At 39.6% G+C, this 20,548-nt stretch overlaps 1 protein-coding gene across 1 annotated transcript in view; it reads left to right on the top strand.

Annotated features, from left to right (window-relative positions):
- The window catches only part of nbeal2 (neurobeachin-like 2), a 100,945-nt gene extending 81,447 nt beyond the window's left edge, over window positions 1-19,498 (top strand). The window contains exons 36-57 of the mRNA XM_036596554.1: window positions 337-461; window positions 1,554-1,671; window positions 2,474-2,634; window positions 3,362-3,495; window positions 4,241-4,348; window positions 5,679-5,774; window positions 7,101-7,225; window positions 7,639-7,779; window positions 8,628-8,758; window positions 8,973-9,082; window positions 10,746-10,863; window positions 11,442-11,539; window positions 12,646-12,759; window positions 12,857-12,943; window positions 13,626-13,735; window positions 14,852-15,024; window positions 15,499-15,593; window positions 16,287-16,403; window positions 16,699-16,860; window positions 17,330-17,478; window positions 17,654-17,789; window positions 18,208-19,498. Of these exons, the coding sequence (XP_036452447.1) occupies window positions 337-461; window positions 1,554-1,671; window positions 2,474-2,634; window positions 3,362-3,495; window positions 4,241-4,348; window positions 5,679-5,774; window positions 7,101-7,225; window positions 7,639-7,779; window positions 8,628-8,758; window positions 8,973-9,082; window positions 10,746-10,863; window positions 11,442-11,539; window positions 12,646-12,759; window positions 12,857-12,943; window positions 13,626-13,735; window positions 14,852-15,024; window positions 15,499-15,593; window positions 16,287-16,403; window positions 16,699-16,860; window positions 17,330-17,478; window positions 17,654-17,789; window positions 18,208-18,315 (2,716 nt within the window). The 3' untranslated portion in view covers window positions 18,316-19,498. The remainder of the gene's footprint in view (window positions 1-336; window positions 462-1,553; window positions 1,672-2,473; window positions 2,635-3,361; window positions 3,496-4,240; window positions 4,349-5,678; window positions 5,775-7,100; window positions 7,226-7,638; window positions 7,780-8,627; window positions 8,759-8,972; window positions 9,083-10,745; window positions 10,864-11,441; window positions 11,540-12,645; window positions 12,760-12,856; window positions 12,944-13,625; window positions 13,736-14,851; window positions 15,025-15,498; window positions 15,594-16,286; window positions 16,404-16,698; window positions 16,861-17,329; window positions 17,479-17,653; window positions 17,790-18,207) is intronic.
- Window positions 19,499-20,548: the final 1,050 nt, after the last annotated feature.

Here is a 20,548-nt window from a genome sequence, read left to right as displayed (position 1 = left end):
AAGAACCCTTGAAGAACCATCATTTTTTAAGAGTGCATGGCTGTGTGTGTTTTTTTGACAACCATCCTGCAACCCCCTGTAAATCTGGACCCCCAGGTTGCACCCAGGCTGCTCTAGGGCATCAATTATTTTATATTTTACTATATATGATGAGATTACAGTGTATCAGATTCAGGTCTATTAAATGAAGTGCTATTAAAGTAGTGGGTAAGATGGTTGTGTGTATTGTGTGTAAGCAGATGTGTCTGGGTGGCAGAGTTTACTGGAGCTGCCAGACTGAATGTAAGTGTGTTTATGCTGGTAGTGCCAGACTGAATGTGTGTGTTTATGTTTTAGGGATCAGCCTGAGGTGAAGTGGAAGCTCTCTAGTGCAGAGACGTACTCCAAAATGCGTCTGAAGCTCGTGCCCAACTATAACTTCAACTCCCACAGCGAGGCCAGCGCACTCAGGGACAACATGGGTCTGTATCACAGTGGAGACAACAGATCAGACTCACTTACAACATACTGAACCATGCGTTTGGGTTAAACTCATGGGCTGAGGTTTGAGGTTTTGCAGTAAGAGTCCACTCAGTTTCATACTTTAACCCTCTGGGGTCACGTCAAGTTCTCTGTTTCTATATCTGTTTGTGTATCTTTGTGACGATCCAGCTCAGAAATCCAGTTCAAACACTTCCTGAATCTGTAGAGTCGCCCTTTCCATTCCATCTCATCACGAGATCATACGAGACTCACATCCGGAGTTATGAGCCTATGAAGAGGGGCTGAGATACACGTCATCTGCCTCTCACCGTGTGGAACTGGTGGATTGGTGTGCCCGTTTACATTCTGTGTGAAACTGACCAATGGACACTCGGGAAATCACTAAGGACTGACCATCACGCCGGAAACCCTTCATTCTTCATTCAGTCCACATCGGAGACTCATGTGAAACGGCGTGCAGAGAGTTTACAGCTGCTGAAGCTGCTGCAGCGGTTTTGGAAAGTAGTGATGAAGATAACGGAGCATTTAGATATGAAACATATGAGGATCATGTTATATGAAGAGCGTTTAAAGGAGAGTTTAAGAGGATAAGAACAAATCGAGAAAATGACCTCAGAGGGTTAAGTAGGCTTACAAACAATGACTAGATATATATATTTTACTGACTTTACAGAACTGTTTGTATATTTATGTAGTAGGAATGTGTAGTTGGAATATTGGCTAACATAAAAAGTGCTCTATAACATTCATATGGTTGACATAGTCTTTCTGACGGACTGTAATACGCTACAGGAAGTGTAGGGGGCGATATGTCTTCTACTGTTTCATTTAAAAAGCCTCTATAATGTTCATATGATCCACACAGTCACTCTGACAGACTGTAATACACTACAGGAAGTGGAGGGGGCGATATGGCTTCTATTGGTTCACTGCACCATAAGAAAATTAAGGGAACATGTAGATTAAAATGTTACATTTCCAAAACAGACATTAATGGGTTCATATAGATGATACTCTTTACATTAAAACATGCCTGGAGGTTAATTTCAAGCTCTTCTCTGTGGTTTTAGGAGCCGAGAGTCCTCGTAGCTCAGATCCGCTCCCATTGGCTGTTGCTAAGGAAGCTAAAGTGAGCGACATGGAGGATGACCGGCTGGAGGAAGAGGACCTCATGTACATCGACAGCCAGTGAGCAACCCCACCTGAACAAACTGTGCACATTATCATATTTATCATATTTATATTAATCATTTAGCAGATTTGGGATGCAAAAATTAAAAGAAAATGTGTTAATTTGGTAATATTATTCCTATATTTAGATTTAAATTTCTCACTCATATCTGAATTCTGCATATCGTCACTGCCATAATGAAACCTCAAATTTTGGAAATGGTAACTTTATAAGAGACCTAAAATCATTCTGAATATGAGTATGTTTTAATGTAGTGAGTCTGTATTGGATTTTATTCATTTCTGTTGATACATTTATCATGAAATGTTCACATAATGTAGAGAAAAGCTGGCATTTACAAATGATGTTAAAGTTTTGAGCTTTTGATATGACAACGTATATATTTTGGGAATTTAATTTAAAAAATGGAAAATTATTGCAGTACATAAAATAATTTAAATTGAAATTCAAAGGTAGGAATAATTTAAATATATTAGCTATTTCAAATATAGAAATATTTTCAATATATGAGTCCAATTTACAGAAATATTTACTGTATGTGGTTTAAATTAGATTATTAAAATATAGGAATATTTGCAACATATGAGTAAATTTAATGTCAGATATTTTCCTACATAATATGTGGTTTAATTTAAATTTAAACCCAAATAAAGGAATATTTACAGTATATATAAATATATATATTCAGCTGTTGAATACGTGGCCAGTTTACAATATTTGTTTTATAAAATGCCTGGTGATGTGTGAGTGAAGGAGCTGAGGGCGTGTTGTGGTGTTTCTCCTGTCTGTGTGCCTCAGGGTGGAGGAGGGTGAGGAGGAGAGTCAGAAGGAGAAGCTGGTTCTCTCTGAAGACTGTGAGCTCATCACTATCGTGGCCGTAGTGCCGGGTCGTCTGGAGGTCACAACACACCACATCTACTTCTATGACGGCAGCAGCGAGAAGGAGGAAACTGAGGAAGGTACGAACACCATCGTTACTCAGCACTACAGCAGAACACTGTACACATTATACTTTACTAGAACTTCATTCCAGATAATTATTTTAATAGAACTTCATTTTGGATATTAAATTTATTAGAATATCATTCTAGTTATTGATTTTATTAGAACTACATTTTTGATATTGATTTTATTATGATTTCATTCTAGATATTTATTTTATGAGAACTACATTCTAGATATTTATTTTATTAGAACTTCAATCTAGATATTTATTAGAACTACATTTTGGATATTACATTTATTAGAACATTATTCTGGATATTTATTTTATTAGCACTACATTCTAGATATTTATTTTATTTTTTTTATTTAAATTTATTTGGATATTCATTACAGCACTTCATTTTTCAGATTCATTTAGTTACAGCTATTCTATGGATATTAATTTTGTCAGAACTTCATTCTTGATATTCTGCAGCTCTGTTCATCATTATGGGCACATTTCTTACTAATGATCTGAAACCTGTTTAACTGTTTTACCTTTTTTATTATTTATTTATTTATAAAAATGTATTTTCCTGCTGCCGGGACGCCTTTACAGAGGTGTTATATGGCTCTAATGAACTCTTGTGTACTATTTTGATGAACTGATTCATTGGTTATGTGACACATTGCAGCTAACAGGTAAAGTGTGACCTGTGTTTTTGCCTGTTGAAGCTGAAATGTCACTGTATGTTTTTGCAGGTATCGGCTTTGATTTTAAGCGGCCGCTGTACCAGCTGAGGGAGGTCCACCTGAGGCGCTACAACCTGCGGCGCTCCGCCCTCGAGCTTTTCTTCATCGACCAGGCGCACTACTTCATCAACTTCAGGAAGAAGGTCAGATTACCATCTCAGTGTCCCCATAGTGATGGAGTAAAAACAACAGAATAAAATGTTTTTATTTATGAAGGTTAAATATGTTCTGTTCTGAATATTTGTTTATGTGTGTAAGTACAAACTGTAAGTCGGCCTAAAATCATGTAATAAATGTCAAAGTTTGAAAGATCTGATAAACATTACTGTGGAAGTTTTGAGGGCCAAAGCTGCACAAAAGAAAAGAAAAAATCTAAATTTATTTAATTGCTAATAAATAAAATATTTTTACTATTTGAGAACACTACTTAATTGGAAAGCATGAGCTGTAATATGAGTAATGAAGGTATAAAATAAATAAAGTTTGAAAGATCTGATGTGCTTTAATGTGGGTATTTACAGTGTCATAGTTGCTCAAATGCGCTTTTTTTTGGAATTTCAGCAAAGCATACACTGACAAACCTGTATATCTGCACCTCCTGTTTTTGGTAGTTAAACACGACCTAAATTAAATCATTTCCCTGAAAATTTCATGCATCTGGCCACAATATTTCATATGTTATCAAACCTTTTCCATTTGAAAGTAAAAAATAAGGCCACACCCACTTTTTAAAGCCTCTATATCTCTGAAACGAAAGAAGATATAACCAGAAAATTTTGCACACAGTCTACTGAGCACAATCACATTATTTCCTGAAAGTATTAAGCAAATCTGAGATGATCAGGTCATTTCACGTGGATTGACCCACACCTTTACTGACCACCACAGGTGCGGAACAAGGTCTACTCCAGGATTCTGGGCCTGCGGCCGCCTAATCTATTTTATTTCGGTTCCCGCTCCCCTCAAGAGCTCCTGAAGGCCTCCAATCTCACTCAGGTTTGTGTGCAAACACCCTCAGCCTAACTGCAGTTACATCAGCAATGCAAAAAATTACTGATTATTATTATCACTATATTATTGTCTATTATTACTGTAATTAAAGATTACAAACATTTTAGTAACACTTGAAGGCTACTTACATAGGAACTTCATAACACATGCATAAGCTCTGAATAAGCAATACCTGAGTATTTATCAACAGTATATGTTAGTACTCCCGACATGTTTCATGAAATTAACCGAATACCATTCGCCAAATGTGCAGTCTGATCTTCAGAGTCTGACCAAATCAGACTGAGCCATAAAACTGCCGCAATATCAAGTTCAGCTCAGTTGTGTCAGTTCTTGCCAGATCAGTATTAATGTTGTTTTGTTCCAGCCAGTCTGTAAAGCATCTTACAGCCCATTTAGTTTGGCGAATGGTGTTGGGTTCATTTCTGGCTGATTCCAGGTTGTTCAGCTGTTCTTCTGTCTCAGCTGCCGACTGAAAAGCTGCTCAGTGGTGATGACAGTTTGGGAATTTAGTGTCGTCTCATCTTCAGAGTCTGACCAAATCGGCTGTCGGTCAAATGTGATCTTATAAGTGTCCATTTTCTGTTTGTGGCAAAGTAAGAAGTAAAAACGTTCAAATGGCTTGAGCGTCTCCTACAGCTGTCAGAGTCGTTGCTCAGCAACAGCGTCTCAGCGGAGTGATACAGTGTTTGTGAAAAAAACGTGACGTTATGTGATGTTAAGTTCATTGACTACATAAGTAAATTAAGATTCAATAAATAAAGTTAAACAATAGCTGATGGATTTGTACTTTGTACTCTGAGAATTTTCAGATGGTAATACTTTTGTGTCTGCTCCTTTAAAAAAACGAGATATGCCTGAGTAATGAATTAATACAGTTGTTACTTGTTTACTTAAGATTAGCTAACCATTATTAACATACTAGCTCATATTTCTAATGTTAGCAAAAGCATTAGTTAATATTAGCTTGTCAACACGTTATAAGCCGCGTTCTTAACGAGGCCTTTTCTAAATTCAGCGACTTGGAAAAGATTCTGCTTAATAGTGATAGAAATGAAATGAGTTTCTATCACTTTACTTTAGGAGCCCTCAAGTCAATACAGTGTCTTTTACTTCATGAAACACCTTATGTCATGTTGCGTATGCTGGCATAGACCGATTATAAACACTTAAGTACTGGTTTTTAAATACTTTATTGAGTGCTTACATGTGTGTTATGAAGTCTGTATGTAGCTAGTCTGAAAATAAAGGTGTTTCCCCACTGTAGTTGTGTTGTTTTTTTTATTTAATACTTGTTTGTGTGTGTGTCCTGCAGAAATGGGTGTGCAGAGAGATTTCAAACTTCGAGTATCTGATGCAGCTCAACACCATCGCCGGCCGCACGTACAACGACCTGTCCCAGTATCCTGTGGTACGACCGGTTCACTCAATTTAACTGCTACCTGGGTGCTACAACAAAAGTATAACACCACAAGACTTTTCTCACTCAAAAATAAACCTTTTAGGAAGAAACAGGAGGAAACACATCAAACCGTTGGTAAAAATAAATGAGAAAAGTTAGATGAAGCAACAAAACAGATTGTCGTACGGTCGGCTGCTTGTTACTATGCAGTTTTGTAGGTGCTGTATGCTGGTTGTTGTTTACAGGATCTATAATAGGTTTAATAATAGTAATAAATAAATAAATAATAAACCAATAATAATAATTTATTATGACCCATGCTGGTGCATGGTGTTCTAGAACACAACATATTTACATTTAAGTTACGTTCACATTACTAGACTCGTTGCTCAAATCCGATTTTTTGCTCAAATCCGATCTCTCTGACTCGACGGTTCACACTCGTTTAGATAAGTGACTCAAATCTGTCATCAATGTAAACAACCCGGCGTCCTGAAATGACCCTTATGAGCTCATCCTACTCAGTAACGTCACGTGAATGAATCACGAGCATCATCAGCACAAACTAACGAGCAGAACGAGCTTCGCTGAGAAGATCATTAACTCTGATCAGCTCTCAGCTTCATTATTAGAGCGAGACGAAGGAGAAAAAGGTGAGATGAGCTGCTTTTCCACCGTTTACAGGCTTTAACTTCTGTTCGGCGCTGCTGCCATGGTAACGCTGAATGATGGAGCAGCGCAGTGGAAAAAAAGCACATTAATTCCGATCTTAGCGTCTCATTAAGGTCACATGGCCATGAATCAGATACATATCCAATCTAGGACCACATATGAAAGTGACTCAGGTTGGATTTGAAAAGATCAGATTTGCGTCCACACAGCTCTGAAAACATCAGATCTGAGTCTCATCAGGACAAAAAATTGGATTTGTGCCACTTCAGCCTGGTAATGTGAACGTAGCCTTACATTTATGGGATTTAGCAGTTGCTCTTATCCGGAGCGACTTACTTACAGATGTGCTTGTGTGTTCTAGCTAATACAGATAGATTAGGCTCTAGACAGATAGACAGACAGATAGACAGATAGATAGATAGACAGATGGATAGACAGATAGAACTTCATAGTCATTGTTTAGTATATATACAAGGCAATGAAACATCTATGGGAACTGAAAACAGCAGCACTGTGCAAAATAAAAGACAGTGCAGTGTAATATTACCTATTTATACAAGTAATAAATACACAAAATATATAAACTAGTTAAAGAACAGTGTGTATTGTGGTAATATTTGCTGACCACCCTTAAACTGGACCCTGGTTTAAATGTGTTCTCAGTTCCCGTGGGTGCTGTGTGATTACACATCCCCTGAATTGGACCTGGACGACCCAGCTGTGTTCAGAGATTTGTCCAAACCCATCGGAGTGGTCAACCCTCGCCACGCCCAGGTCGTCCGAGAGAAGTGAGACGCTTTACCTTCATATTACAGTACACCTTAAAGGAGAATTCCACCAAACTTTTAAAATCTTTGCATAATTCAGTGTGTGAGATGTAATCAGAGTGGTTTGGTGTGAAATGGTTCTGATGTCTTTACAGTGGTGGTGATAGGAACCAGGGGTCGCCATGACTACAACACAAATATAGACATTTTATTTACTATCCAGAACCACCAGTGAACCTACACGAGTCTTCTGAGTTTATATGGAATGTTGATGATGGAAAATAGTGGAAAATCTGAGATAAATCATTATGAAGTTTCAGTGTTGGAGATGCTGCTGGAGAGCGATGGCTTTGTTGTGTGTTTGTGAAATGCTCAGTAAGTGATGGTAATCAGTGAGCGGATGCGCAGTGATGTTTTTTCGTGTGTTTTCTCAGGTATGAAAGTTTCGAGGACCCCACAGGAACCGTGGATAAGTTCCACTACGGCACACACTACTCTAACGCAGCGGGGGTCATGCACTACATGATCCGCATGGAGCCCTTCACCACCCTGCACATTCAGCTGCAGAGCGGAAAGTACGGACACGCACCATACAGACACGCACCATACGGACACGCATCACTGCAGCCTGTCCTGCTGATCAGATGAACAAAATTTATTACTTTTTGTAGCCACTATGGTTTTATTCAGGTCAGGTCAGTTTAGTTCAGTTCAGTTACTTTAGTTCTGTTCTGGTCAGGTCAGGTCAGTTCAATTCAGTTTAGTTCAGTTCAGTTTCGTTCAGTTCAGTTTAATTCAATTTAGTTAATTTCAGTTCAGTTTTGTTCATTTCAGTTCAATTCACTTCAGTTCGGTTTAGTTCATTTCAGTTCAGTTCAGTTTAGTTCATTTCAGTTCAGTTCAGTTCTATTTCATTTCCATTCAGTTCAGTTCGATTTGATTCAATTCAGTTCAGTTCAGTTCTGTTTCATTTCCATTCAGTTCAGTTCAGTTTGATTCAATTCAGTTCAGTTCAGTGCAGTTCAGTACAGTTCAGTTTAGTTCATTTCAGTTCATTTCAGTTCAGTTTAGTTTAGTTCAGTTTAGTTCTGGAGCCTATCCCAGCGGTCATTGGGCGTAAGGCAGGAAACACCCTGGTCGCCAGTCCATCTCAGGGGTGTTGTTTTGTAAATAAATACATAAATAAAGTTTTATAAACAATTCTCCTCGATAAAATGATTAGCTCAGTAGACTACTGGACACAAGAAACTTGCTAATTTTCACAGGTCATTAATACAGGCTATTCAGGTGTGTTTACATTCGCACACGTATGATTTTGTGTGGAGAACACGTGAGCAGTAAGTAGTAAGTGGCAGTGTAAACCTGTGATTAGATTGTTTTTATATACACATGATTTTCTTTGAACTTTTGCGTTTGGAAATAGGTTCGACTGTGCAGACAGACAGTTCGCCTCAGTGGCTGCTGCATGGCAGGCTCGTATGGAGAGTCCGGCTGATGTGAAGGAGCTCATTCCCGAATTCTTCTACTTCCCAGAATTCCTGCAGAACATGAACGGTACACAAACATCTCACACGATCCTCTTAAAACAATATTAACCCATTTAAAACTAAAGAAGCAAACTTCAGACACTGAGCATGCCTTGACTGGGAGACTACATTTGCAGTAATGGGGGGAATTTGATTTTTGGCTGAACTATCGCTTTAACGAGTTGCACTTATAACTGCATATGCCTCGACCTTCAGATGACCTTCCTTCTTTCTGTGTGCAGGCTTTAATCTGGGCTGTCTGCAGGTGAATCAGGAACCAGTGAATGAGGTGTTTCTACCACGCTGGGCCTCGTCTAGAGAAGATTTTATCAGAAAACACAGAAAAGCTCTGGTGATTCGCAGCAGACACTCATATACACACACAGTAACCACAGAGTGGGCAGCTTAAAGGAGTATTATAAAAAGCATTATTTTTAACCTGGTCTCTGTCTGCTGCGTCTGTAGTGAACGATATAGGTCCCCACTGGACACAGTAAGTCCGATGACCATGACTGCTGTGTTATTTCAGCAAAGAATAATGTATTTGTGAATAGACTGTGTCGAATATTGGATGTCAGTTCACCGTGAAGGAACTGCACGGGCGTGAGTGGGCCAAAACGTTGCGGATGCGGGCAGGAGCAGGACAAATGATTCCGATTTTCTGCGGGAGCGGACGGGAGCAAGACTGAAAAAACAGACCTCTAGTGTTCCCTGAACTTAGAAAAACAGCAGGAAATCCACTGACACTGACAGCAGATAGAGATCAGGATGAAAAAACCTGGAGTATTCCTTTAAGTAGATGTAGAAATAGGTGTAGGTGTAGTTGTAGATGCAGGTGCTGATGTAGGTGTAGGTTTAGATGTAGGTGTAGATGTAGATGTACATGTAGATGTAGGTACAGATGTAGGTGTACATGTACATGTAGATATAGGTGAAGATGTTGATGCACATTTCAATGTAAATATACATGCAGATATAGGTGAGGTTGATGTAGGTGTAGATATGTATGTAGATGTAGTTGTTGATGTAGGTGCAGATGTAGGTGTTGATAGTAGGTGTTAGTAGTAAGTATAGATGTAGTTGTTGAGTAGGTGTAGATGTAGGTACAGATGTAGGTGAAGGTGTAGATGCACATTTCAGTGTAAATGTACATGCAGGTGTAGATGTAGGTGAAGGTGTGGAGGTAGATTTCAGCATAGTAGATGCAGTAGTAGATGTAGATGTTGATAGGTGTTGATGTAGATATAGGTGTAGGTGTTGATGTAGATGTAGACAGTAGGTGTAGATGTATATATAGGTGTAGATATAGGTGTTAAAGTAGATGTATATATTGATGTAGATGTAGGTGTATATGTAGGTGTTGATGTAGATATTGGTATAGATATTGGTGTAGTTGTAGATGCAGATGTAGATAATAGGTGTAGATGCAGATAGTAGGTGTAGATGTAGATAATAGGTGTAGATGTAGATAGTAGGTGTAGATGCAGATAGTAGGTGTAGATGCAGATAGTAGGTGTAGATGTAGATAATAGGTGTAGATGCAGATAGTAGGTGTAGATGTAGATAATAGGTGTAGATGCAGATAGTAGGTGTAGATGTAGATAATAGGTGTAGATGCAGATAGTAGGTGTAGATGTAGATAATAGGTGTAGATGCAGATAGTAGGTGTAGATGTAGATAATAGGTGTAGATGCAGATAGTAGGTGTAGATGTAGATAATAGGTGTAGATGTAGATAGTAGGTGTAGATGTAGATAATAGGTGTAGATGCAGATAGTAGGTGTAGATGTAGATAATAGGTGTAGATGTAGATAGTAGGTGTAGATGTAGATAATAGGTGTAGATGCAGATAGTAGGTGTAGATGTAGATAATAGGTATAGATGCAGATAGTAGGTGTAGATGTAGATAATAGGTGTAGATGCAGATAGTAGGTGTAGATCTAGATAATAGGTGTAGATGTAGATAGTAGGTGTAGATGTCCTCCACTCATCTAACAGTTGTGTATGTGTTCTCAGGAGAGCGAACATGTTTCTGCTCACCTGCACGAGTGGATTGACCTGATATTTGGTTATAAACAGCGCGGCCCAGAGGCAGTGGAGGCTCTGAACGTCTTCTACTACTGCACTTATGAAGGTAAATCTCCACCCCTACATCCTCACACCAAAAAAAAAACAAAACACAACAATGATTTTGAGTTTTAACATATTTCAAAAAATTATAATAAATAAATAAATAAATAAATAAATAAAAATCTGGACCACCAGAAAGTGACCTTAACTTCACCCCCCTACACCCAATGACAGAACAAGCATATTTATATACTATATACTTTTACTTTTAATAATTCAAGTACAATAGCATCGCGTATGGTCATAAAACTAACTTACTATTAAGCGAAGGCAGTCAGATTAATTACTTAATTGTGTGAAAATTTCAGGACAAACGAAAAGAAATATAAAAAAGGTAAAGTTACATTTATAGATTTTCAGTTATGGACATCTTTTTCTTGTCCGTTGAAGTTACTGTTTCAGAGATAAACAGCAGCAGTACTTAATATATTAAGGAAGCGATACATTGAGGCTGCAGTCGTCATTATATGGTAATTTGTGGTCCTATATTTGTTATTGTCTTTGAATTGCTATAGTCTGTTATCACTGTATGTATAAGATGTGATGTTAATGTGTTTGTACGGTGCTGTGTGGCTCTTCTAGGTGCTGTCGATCTGGACGCTATAGCTAATGAGACGGAGCGTAAAGCTCTGGAGGGCATCATCAGTAACTTCGGCCAAACTCCCTGTCAGCTTCTCAAGGTACAAAAACACATGAACCTCATTGTTAGTGTGAACTCTGCCATTACTGTTTTAGTAAAACATAATAGAACATGTTTGTGGTTATAAATCCCGTATAAACCCCTTATAAGACTTTTTATTTAGTGTCTACTATGAATTATTTAGTAACTATTTTTTTTCAGTATTTGCTATAAATGATTAAGTAACTCTGTTACTCAAATTATTTAGTAAATACTGTTATTTATTCCGTATTGACTATGAATTATTTAGTCCACACTTAAAAGTAATTGTTCTTCAAGGGTTCTTTAGTAAAGAAAATGGTTCTGTATTGAACTATGAACACTCAAAGAATTCTTTGCATGATTGAAGGGTTCTTTGCGTCATGAAAGGGTTCTTCAGAGTGATGGAGAATGTGCTGTAGATGGTTCTATATAGAGCCTTTTTCTAAAAGCGTTCTATACAGCACCAAAAATGGTTCTTCTATTGTTACGATGTCAGGCTTGTTACAATAGAACAACCCTTTGAATATGAATTGATTATTGAACAATAAAGGGTTCTTTGCATCATGAAATGGTTCTTGAGATTGATGGAGATTGTGCTGTAGAGGGTTCTATATATAGAATCTTTTTGAAAAGGGTTCTCTATAGCCTCAAAAAGGGTTCTTCTGTTGTTATGATGTCAAGCTTGTTACAATAGAAGAACTCTTTTTGGTGCTATGTAGAAACATATACAACACATTCTCCGTCAATTTGAAGAGTGTTCTTGAGCGTCCATGGTTCTATATATAAAACCATTTTCTTTACTAAAGAACCTTTGAAGAACCGTCATTTTTAAGTGTGCAGCTGCTGTGAATTATTCAGTAACTATGTACAAATAATTTACTACTTACTGAGTATGAATTACATACTGTGAATTACTTAGAATTTATTATAAATCATTGAGTATCATCTATGAATTATTCCGTAGCTGTTGTGTAAGTTATCGTATATAATATACAGTACATAGTTATGTAGTTATGAGAGTAAGGAATTGACGAAAGGACCCGCTGAAGGTTCTTCACAGTTTGAGCAGTGATTGCTGTATATGTCAGTGTGTTTGCAGTGTAACGGTGTGTGTCTGTGCTGCAGGAACCCCATCCCCCCCGAATGTCTGCAGAGAACGCGTCCAGACGGCAGGCCCGGATAGACACTCTGCCTCCAAACCTCTTCGAGCAGCTCGACAAACTGCGTCCGTTTGTGGAGGTCAGAGCGCAGCGCAGGTTCTATATGCACTGGAGAACACAGAGGAGGGTGGAACTGGTGCAGGAGAATGATGTGTTATATGTTCTGTGTGCTGTAGGTGGTGAGTGACGGGGTTCCTCTAGTGCAGGCTGTGGTTCCCAGGAACCAAACACGGTCCTTCATCATCCAGGGCTCAGACGTACTGGTGAGAAACACACCAGACACAGAATTAAGATTTCAGGATTTCCTTTGAGGAACAGAGTCTAGATCCCATTCAGTATCAAATCATACAATCTTAAAAAATATGGTTCTTCAAAGGTTCGTTAGTAAAGAAAATGTTTGTATGTAGAACCATGAGCACTCAAAGAACCCTATTTCTAGATAGATAGTATCTTTTTGAAAAGGATTCGAGTGTTCCTGGTTCTTTATAGAACCATTATTAAATCATAGATTATCTTTAAAAAATGGTTCTTCTTTAGTAAAGAAAATGGTTCTATATAGAACCATGAGCACTCAAAGAACCTTTTGCCTGATTAAATGGTTCTTTGCATGGTGAAAAGGTTCTTCAGACTGATGGAGAATGTGCTGTAGATGGTTCTAGATAGTACCTTTTTGAAAAGCGTTCTATATAGCACCAGAAAGGGTTCTTCTATTGTTACAGACTTGACATTGTAACAATAGCTGAACCTTTTTTGGTGGCATAACCTGTTTATTAATATTCATGTTGCTTGATTTTGCTTTATTCAATGCTTATGCATCTATTGTGAAGTCCTTATGTATGTCGTCTTCAAATAAAGAGCTTCTGAATGTTTACACCTGTTATAATCAGAAACTTGTGATGATATTAAATTATAAACATCTGTGTCATGGTTTTTTTGCTAATCCAGGTGACCGTGAGTGCTAATGGTCAGATAGGAACTCATAGCTGGTTGCCGTACGACAAGAACATCGCCAACTACTTCACCTTCTCCAAGGACCCCACCATGAGCAACCCCAAGTAAGTCTGAACACAAACAGACGCTCTGGGCTGTTAAAGTAACTGTGTGTTACTGTAACTGATCGAGTCGTGGTTATGATTCTTTAGGACAGGGGCTCTTTAACCTTTTTGGTAAAAATGTTTGTAAGATTTTTGGCCCTGCTTACACCTGGTCACTTCATGTGTCTTGACATGCAGCGTAAATACATCCTTCTCTCTACGACACATTCAACAACCAAAACTCCTCCCAGTACAACCGAAACCCCTCCCAGTACAAACAAAATTCCTCCCAGTATAACCAAAACCCCTCCCAGTACAACAAAACTCCTTTTAGTACAACCAAAACCCCTCCCAGTACAACAAAACTCCTTTTAGTACAACCAAAACCCCTCCTAGTACAACATAACTCCTTTTAGTACAACCGAAACTCCTAGTACAACTAAAACCCCTTCTAGTACAACTGAAACCCCTTCTAGTACAACTGAAACCCCTCCCAGTACAACTGAAACCCCTTCTAGTACAACTGAAACCCCTCCCAGTACAACCGAAACCCCTCCCAGTACAACAAAACTCCTTTTAGTACAACCAAAACTCCTCCCAGTACAACCGAAACCCCTCCCAGTACAACCGAAACCCCTTCTAGTACAACTGAAACCCCTCCCAGTACAACCGAAAGCCCTCCCAGTACAACCAAAACTCCTCCCAGTGCAACAATATTCTGTGCAGCACAAACATTCACCGGTAAAGCTGACGTTTATTTGAGTAGATTACTGCTAACGTAGTATCGTAATGAGAGTTTGCTGTACAGTGTAACTGTAAACGTTTATCTAGTAATACCAGATTAACTACCACAGCACAGCTGTGACATCTCAGACAGCAAACCAGCCAGCCAGGTTAACCACGAACCGGGGATGTGAGTGTCTGCGGTCTTCTCTACTTCTGTCAGTGATTTTCCCTCATAGATATTCCATCCTGAGTTGTAAAGGTCTGGTGAGAACAGGGAGTTCGGGTCATTTAAAGAGAGCAATATGTGAAAATATGAATCACAATCACATTGTTGGTCAGAAAAAATTGCAATTAGATGTTTTCCCTGAATCGTTCAGCTCTAAGTACCTGTGTTTGTGTGTTTGTCTGTAGGACTCATCGTTTCCTGAGTGGCCCATTCTCTCCAGGGGTGGAGATCGGAGCTCAGGTGCTGGTGGTGTCCAGTGACGGCCGGCTGCTGTTCAGCGGGGGGCACTGGGACTGCAGCCTGCGCGTCACCACACTGGGAAAGGCCAAGATGGTGGGCAGGATTTGCCGACACATAGGTAAGATAAACATAGACAACGAGAGAATATCAGGAACCAGAAGAACCAGAGGGAACTGTCACTAATCCACATAAGCTCAGTTTACAGTGGAGCTGTAATGATTAATTAGCAAAGTTAATAAGCTGTTGCCAATATTCTTTATGGAAAAAGTCCATTTACAAACACAATTAAAAGTAATGATGCTCTGTAATGTTCATATGATCCACACAGTCACTCTGACAGACTGTAATACACTACAGGAAGCGTAGGGGGCGATATGGCTTCTACTGTTTCATTTAAAAAGCTCTATAATGTTCATATGATCCACACAGTCACTCTGACAGACTGTAATACACTACAGGAAGTGTAGGGGGCGATATGGCTCCATAAATGAAGAGGTTGCTTTCTGTTTTGTCTTTAGCTTTTATTAGATATACATTTAGAGTCTGTATTGTTTTATAACTTTGTTATTTTGTCTCTGTTGCTCTGTTGTAGATGTGGTCACCTGTCTGGCGTTGGATCTGTGTGGAATCTACCTCATTTCTGGCTCTCGAGACACCACCTGCATGGTGTGGCAGGTCCTACAGCAGGTGAGCCATTAATACTGCACTTTACACCTTCAGTATTTTATTTATTAGCCTTAACACTTCATTTTACATCTTTAATAATGTCAATTTACACTTTTAATGCTTCACTCTATGCCTTAAATACTTAACTTTACCCACCTAATACTTCACTTTACACATTTAATACTTTACACCTTTAATAAGTTCACTTTACACTTTTAATAGTCCATCTTACACATTCAGTAAGTTCACTGTACACATTTACTACTTCACTTTACACATTTACCCTCTTAATACTTCACTTTACACTTTAGCACTTCACTTTATACCTTGAATAAGTTCACTTTACACTTTTAATACTATTCATCCTTAATGCTACACTTTACACATTTAATACTGCACTTTACGCCTTCAGTATTTCGTTTACAGCCTTAACAATGTCACTTTACACTTTTTATGCTTCACTTTACGCCTCAAATACTTCACTTTACCCTCTTGACACCACTTTACACATTTAATAGTTCAATCCATGAATATGTTAACTTTACACTTGTAATACTTCATTTTACACATTTAATAAGTTCACTTTACACTTTTAATTCATCACTTTACACCTTAAATACTTTACTTACTTAATACTTCACTTTACACCTTTAATTTTTCACTCTCCACTTTCAGTATTTCACTTCACTTTAAACTCCCTCTCTCGCTCTGTAGGGTGGTTTCTCCAGCGGTCTGTCTCCACGACCAGTGCAGGTTCTGTGTGGTCACGATCAGGAGGTCACTTGTGTGTCCATCAGCACTGAGCTGGATATGGCTGTTTCAGGGTCAAAGGTCAGTTTTGCCTAATGAGAAACTGTAGAACAGACTCAGTTTATATCACAATACCTACATTTAGAGTCGGTTATTCATTCAGCCTAATGAGAAACTGTAGAACAGACTCAGTTTATATCACAATACCTACATTTAGAGTCAGTTATTCATTCAGCCTAATGAGAAACTGTAGAACAGACTCAGTTTATATCACAATACCTACACTTAGAGATTCATCTGGCATATATGAAGTAAATATTTTTGCCACAGATTTCAGAATTGATCTGCTTGTGTCTGTGGTTTTTTTTTCTGTCAGGACGGTACGGTGATCGTGCACAGTGTCCGGCGGGGTCAGTACCTGCGGACGCTGCGTCCTCCCTGTGAGAATTGTGTCTCTGCCCGTGTGGCCCAGCTGCAGGTGGGCATGGAGGGACACATGGTGGCTCAGACTGTCATGGAGGGGCGCACCGCTGGGAAGGCAAGATGAATTAATTTGTTTATTTATTTATTAGTTTATTTAAAGAACAGTGACGACAGCCTTCGCTTAAAAAGAACTGCGCTGGTTATCTGCATCTTTTAGGCTAGACTTGCCATGCCTGCCTTGTTTGGTGCAGACCAATCAAAATTTTCTTTAGTTTTGTGAATGAAGAGAACCGTCCACACAAACTCAGGTCTGCACATACAAACCGGCGACTGAAGCCCACGACTGCCCCTAGACAAGAACCATGAACACTCAAAGAACCATTTGCATGGTGAAATGGTTCTTCAGACTGATAGAGAATGTGTTGTATATGGTTCTGTATAGCACCAAAAAGTGTGGCCCAGCCAATCAGATTTTAGGACGGGAACTATCCGTTTTATGATGACACATTTTTCTGTGGTGTGACAAACTGACTGTAATGAATGAGTGTGAATATGTGTGAATGGTTTTTTTGGTTCTGCTGTAGGAGAAGTACGCTCTGCATGTGTACTCGGTGAACGGTACCCTGCTGGCGTCTGTGGTTCTGGAGGAGTCGGTGTCTGCGCTGTATCTGGTGTCTGAATACCTCATACTGGGCACACTACAGGGCAACCTGCACATCCGGGACCTGTTCAGGTAAACAAAGCACCGGAGTGCTGGCGTCGGTCTCACAGCACCAGCAGCGCTCAGAGCCGTACATACAGGCCTGAGCCACCAGGGGGCACACTTTAACAACTGTGTCAAAGTATTGTGTTGAGAGTGCACCCCCTAGCTATCCTGTCTGTCTGTCTGTCTGTCTGTCTGTCTGCAGTCTGAATCAGGCGGTGAAGCCGCTGGCGCTGAAGGTCCCCATCCGCAGTGTATCAGTCACTAAGGAGAGCAGTCACATCCTGGTGGGGTTGGAGGATGGAAAACTGATCGTGGTGGGAGCTGGAAAACCAGAGGAGGTGAGAGAAAGAGAGAGAGAGAGAGAGAGAGAGAGAGAGAGAACATAAAACCTGCAGCTAGACACCCAGAAGTATTTAAAAATGTTTTATTCAATATTTTGAGTATTTTGAGAACAGCAGGAATTTATTAAATGGTGTTAATTTTATTAGAACTTCATTCTGGATGTTAATTTTTTAGAACTTCATTCTAGACTATAAATTTTATTAGAACTTCATTTTGGATGTAAATTTTTTTAGAACTTCTTCATTCTGGATGTTTTACAGGTTCCTCAGCTGTTTTCAAATCTTCTACAGATTTGTTTGCTTCTAACATTTCTTCAGAATGAGCAGATTAGAATAATTGGATTAATTAATCTGTGACAGAACTGCTTTTATATTATATTTGATATACATTATCTATGTTTGTTTGTTTGTTCAGGTGCGTTCGGGTCAGTTTTCCCGCCGTCTGTGGGGCTCCACTCGCCGGATCTCTCAGGTGTCGTCAGGGGAGACGGAGTACAACCCCGCTGAGCATGCTGGGAAATGAGCATCATCCACATTCACACAGTGCCTTCACACACACACACACACACACTCCAGAGACGATGACCTCATCACGTCCACGCGGTGGTCTTCCCCAGGCCGGGTCGTCCGAAGCTGCACTTTTTATTCCTTCTCCTTCTGAAAGGGAACCGAACGGATTTACTCGGAGACGTTTTGGACGTGTTTTTAAGCAGAAACATTCCAAAGACGGAGACGCGGAGGCAGGTGGACGCTGTCTTTGATGTGGGAGCGTCAGAGACTCCACTACGGCTCAGAGCCAGAACTTCTACAAGCACTTCTGAAAACACAGACACGGAAAAGCGCCTGCTTCGCCTTCCTGGAACTGCCAGAAACTTGAAGACTTTGTGTTTTGTTTTGTTTTTTGCTGTATCAGAATTCTGCACAGCGAGATATTTTAGCTGTGTGCTCGGTGCATGTGAATGAGCGAGACTGGCGTATGGATACATGCTTAATGCTTAATGTACAGCAATAACTAATGCGCTGGTGAGTCCACGGTGCAAAAGTCAGAGAGGACCCATCACTAATTTAACTCCCACTGATTCAGTAGAAGTTATTTTAGCATCAGAGCAGAAAATGACACAGAATCCTCAACAGCTAAATCTACTCTCAGCTGTGTGAGAGTTCAGTGTTCAGTGAGTCACTCTTTACCTTTATTCCAGCTTCCATTCTGTTCAGGAGACTCACTTTCAGTTCCTCAAAGAATCTGCAGACACACCTCCAAAGTTCAGTCTTAGAAGTTGGTTTATTTTTCTTAAGGCCGTTACACACCAAGCGTGATTTATTCGGACGACAGTAAATTAATTCAAACTCGTGTTTCACTGACAGTATCATTTTTTTTGACGGCAAAAATGCAACACTATTTTCAGTCTGTGCTGTTGGCATGACAACAACCGGAGCAGCTGTGTTCCACCAAACAGATTTTTTTTACGAACGCTAAAAGGATCCAAATCTTCAAAAGCATCTCAAACTGAGCTACAAACATCAAGTTAAATGTGGAAGAACTTTTCAGCTTCTGGATGAGGTGATGAAGATTGTTGCACTACTTTTCCAGAAAGAACAGTAGCCACGTTTACATGCAGTCTAATAGTCCATTAATAATCCGACTAATAGCTCAATCGGAATAGAATGCGTCCATGTAAACACATCAGTAGAATAGTCTAGTCCGATTGAGGCCATTCAGAATACAGTTTCTACCAGACTGATCGAGGTGGGTAATCCTGTAAATAATCCGTTAAATAGAAGAATAATATCCGTGTAAACGCCTGTATCTGATTACATTCCCTATCGGAAAGTTTAAGTCCGTTCTGATCATGTTCGCCGCGTCATAGTGAGAGTTTATACCGTTCAACATGGTGGAGCAGAAACTGGTCTGCAGAGGAGACGAAGTTTCTGCTCTGATCTTTAAAAGACGGCGGTGGGACGGACGTCCAGCTTATGTGTCTCAGAACACGACGTCTTCCTCTCGGCCTTCTTTAATGAGGACATGTGAAGGACGTTTTCCTGAGTCTGACATAATTTTAAAGCAGTTAAAAACACAAGCGCTGCTCACTGCTGCTCATCTCACTCTGACTGGACTCACGTGAGGCTGGTTGTCATGGTAACGTCTACACTAAGTGGTTCCCAATGCATGCGCATAATTTTGGATCTGATTACTTGTAGTGAGCATGTAAACAGAGATTTTCATCAGATTGTTGAGTAGAGTGAGAATAAACACCTCAGTCTTAACCTGAATTCAGTCAGATTGGCAAAAATCTCTGCATGTAAACACAGACAGTGTCGCCGTCTGTTCATCTGCTTGAAGCATTGAATTGGATCGTATTTGCACTCAAAGACTTTCAGCCTGTTTGTTTTGAGCTTTGTCTTGTTTGGAGCTGCATCTCCAAAATGAGCTCAGACTCAGCTGAGATCCCAGCTGTGAGTGAAGCTCTTATACAGTTTCAGCTTCTGCATGAGGAGAAACTCTCCGTTCTCCTCTCGCTTCTCCATAGTGGAGTGTCCTGTACACTGTCACCGTTTGCCCATTTCTTCAAGAGCAAAGGACCTTTTTTGATATAGTTGTTAAATATTCTGCCAGTAGAAGATTAGAAGAATCCCATCTCGATATTTCACACTTCCGTTTCGTTTCCGTGTCGCGTTCGGTGCGTAACGGCCTTTAGAAGCTGCTTTTTACAACCCAAGCACAGCTTTAGACTCTCGTCATCATTTATTTGCACTCC

This window comes from Colossoma macropomum, unplaced genomic scaffold (assembly GCF_904425465.1).
Source record: "Colossoma macropomum unplaced genomic scaffold, Colossoma_macropomum, whole genome shotgun sequence".
Taxonomy (NCBI): Eukaryota; Metazoa; Chordata; class Actinopteri; order Characiformes; family Serrasalmidae; genus Colossoma; species Colossoma macropomum.
The sequence above is the reverse complement of the archived record's forward strand: the minus strand, read 5'-3'. Positions and strand labels throughout refer to the sequence as shown.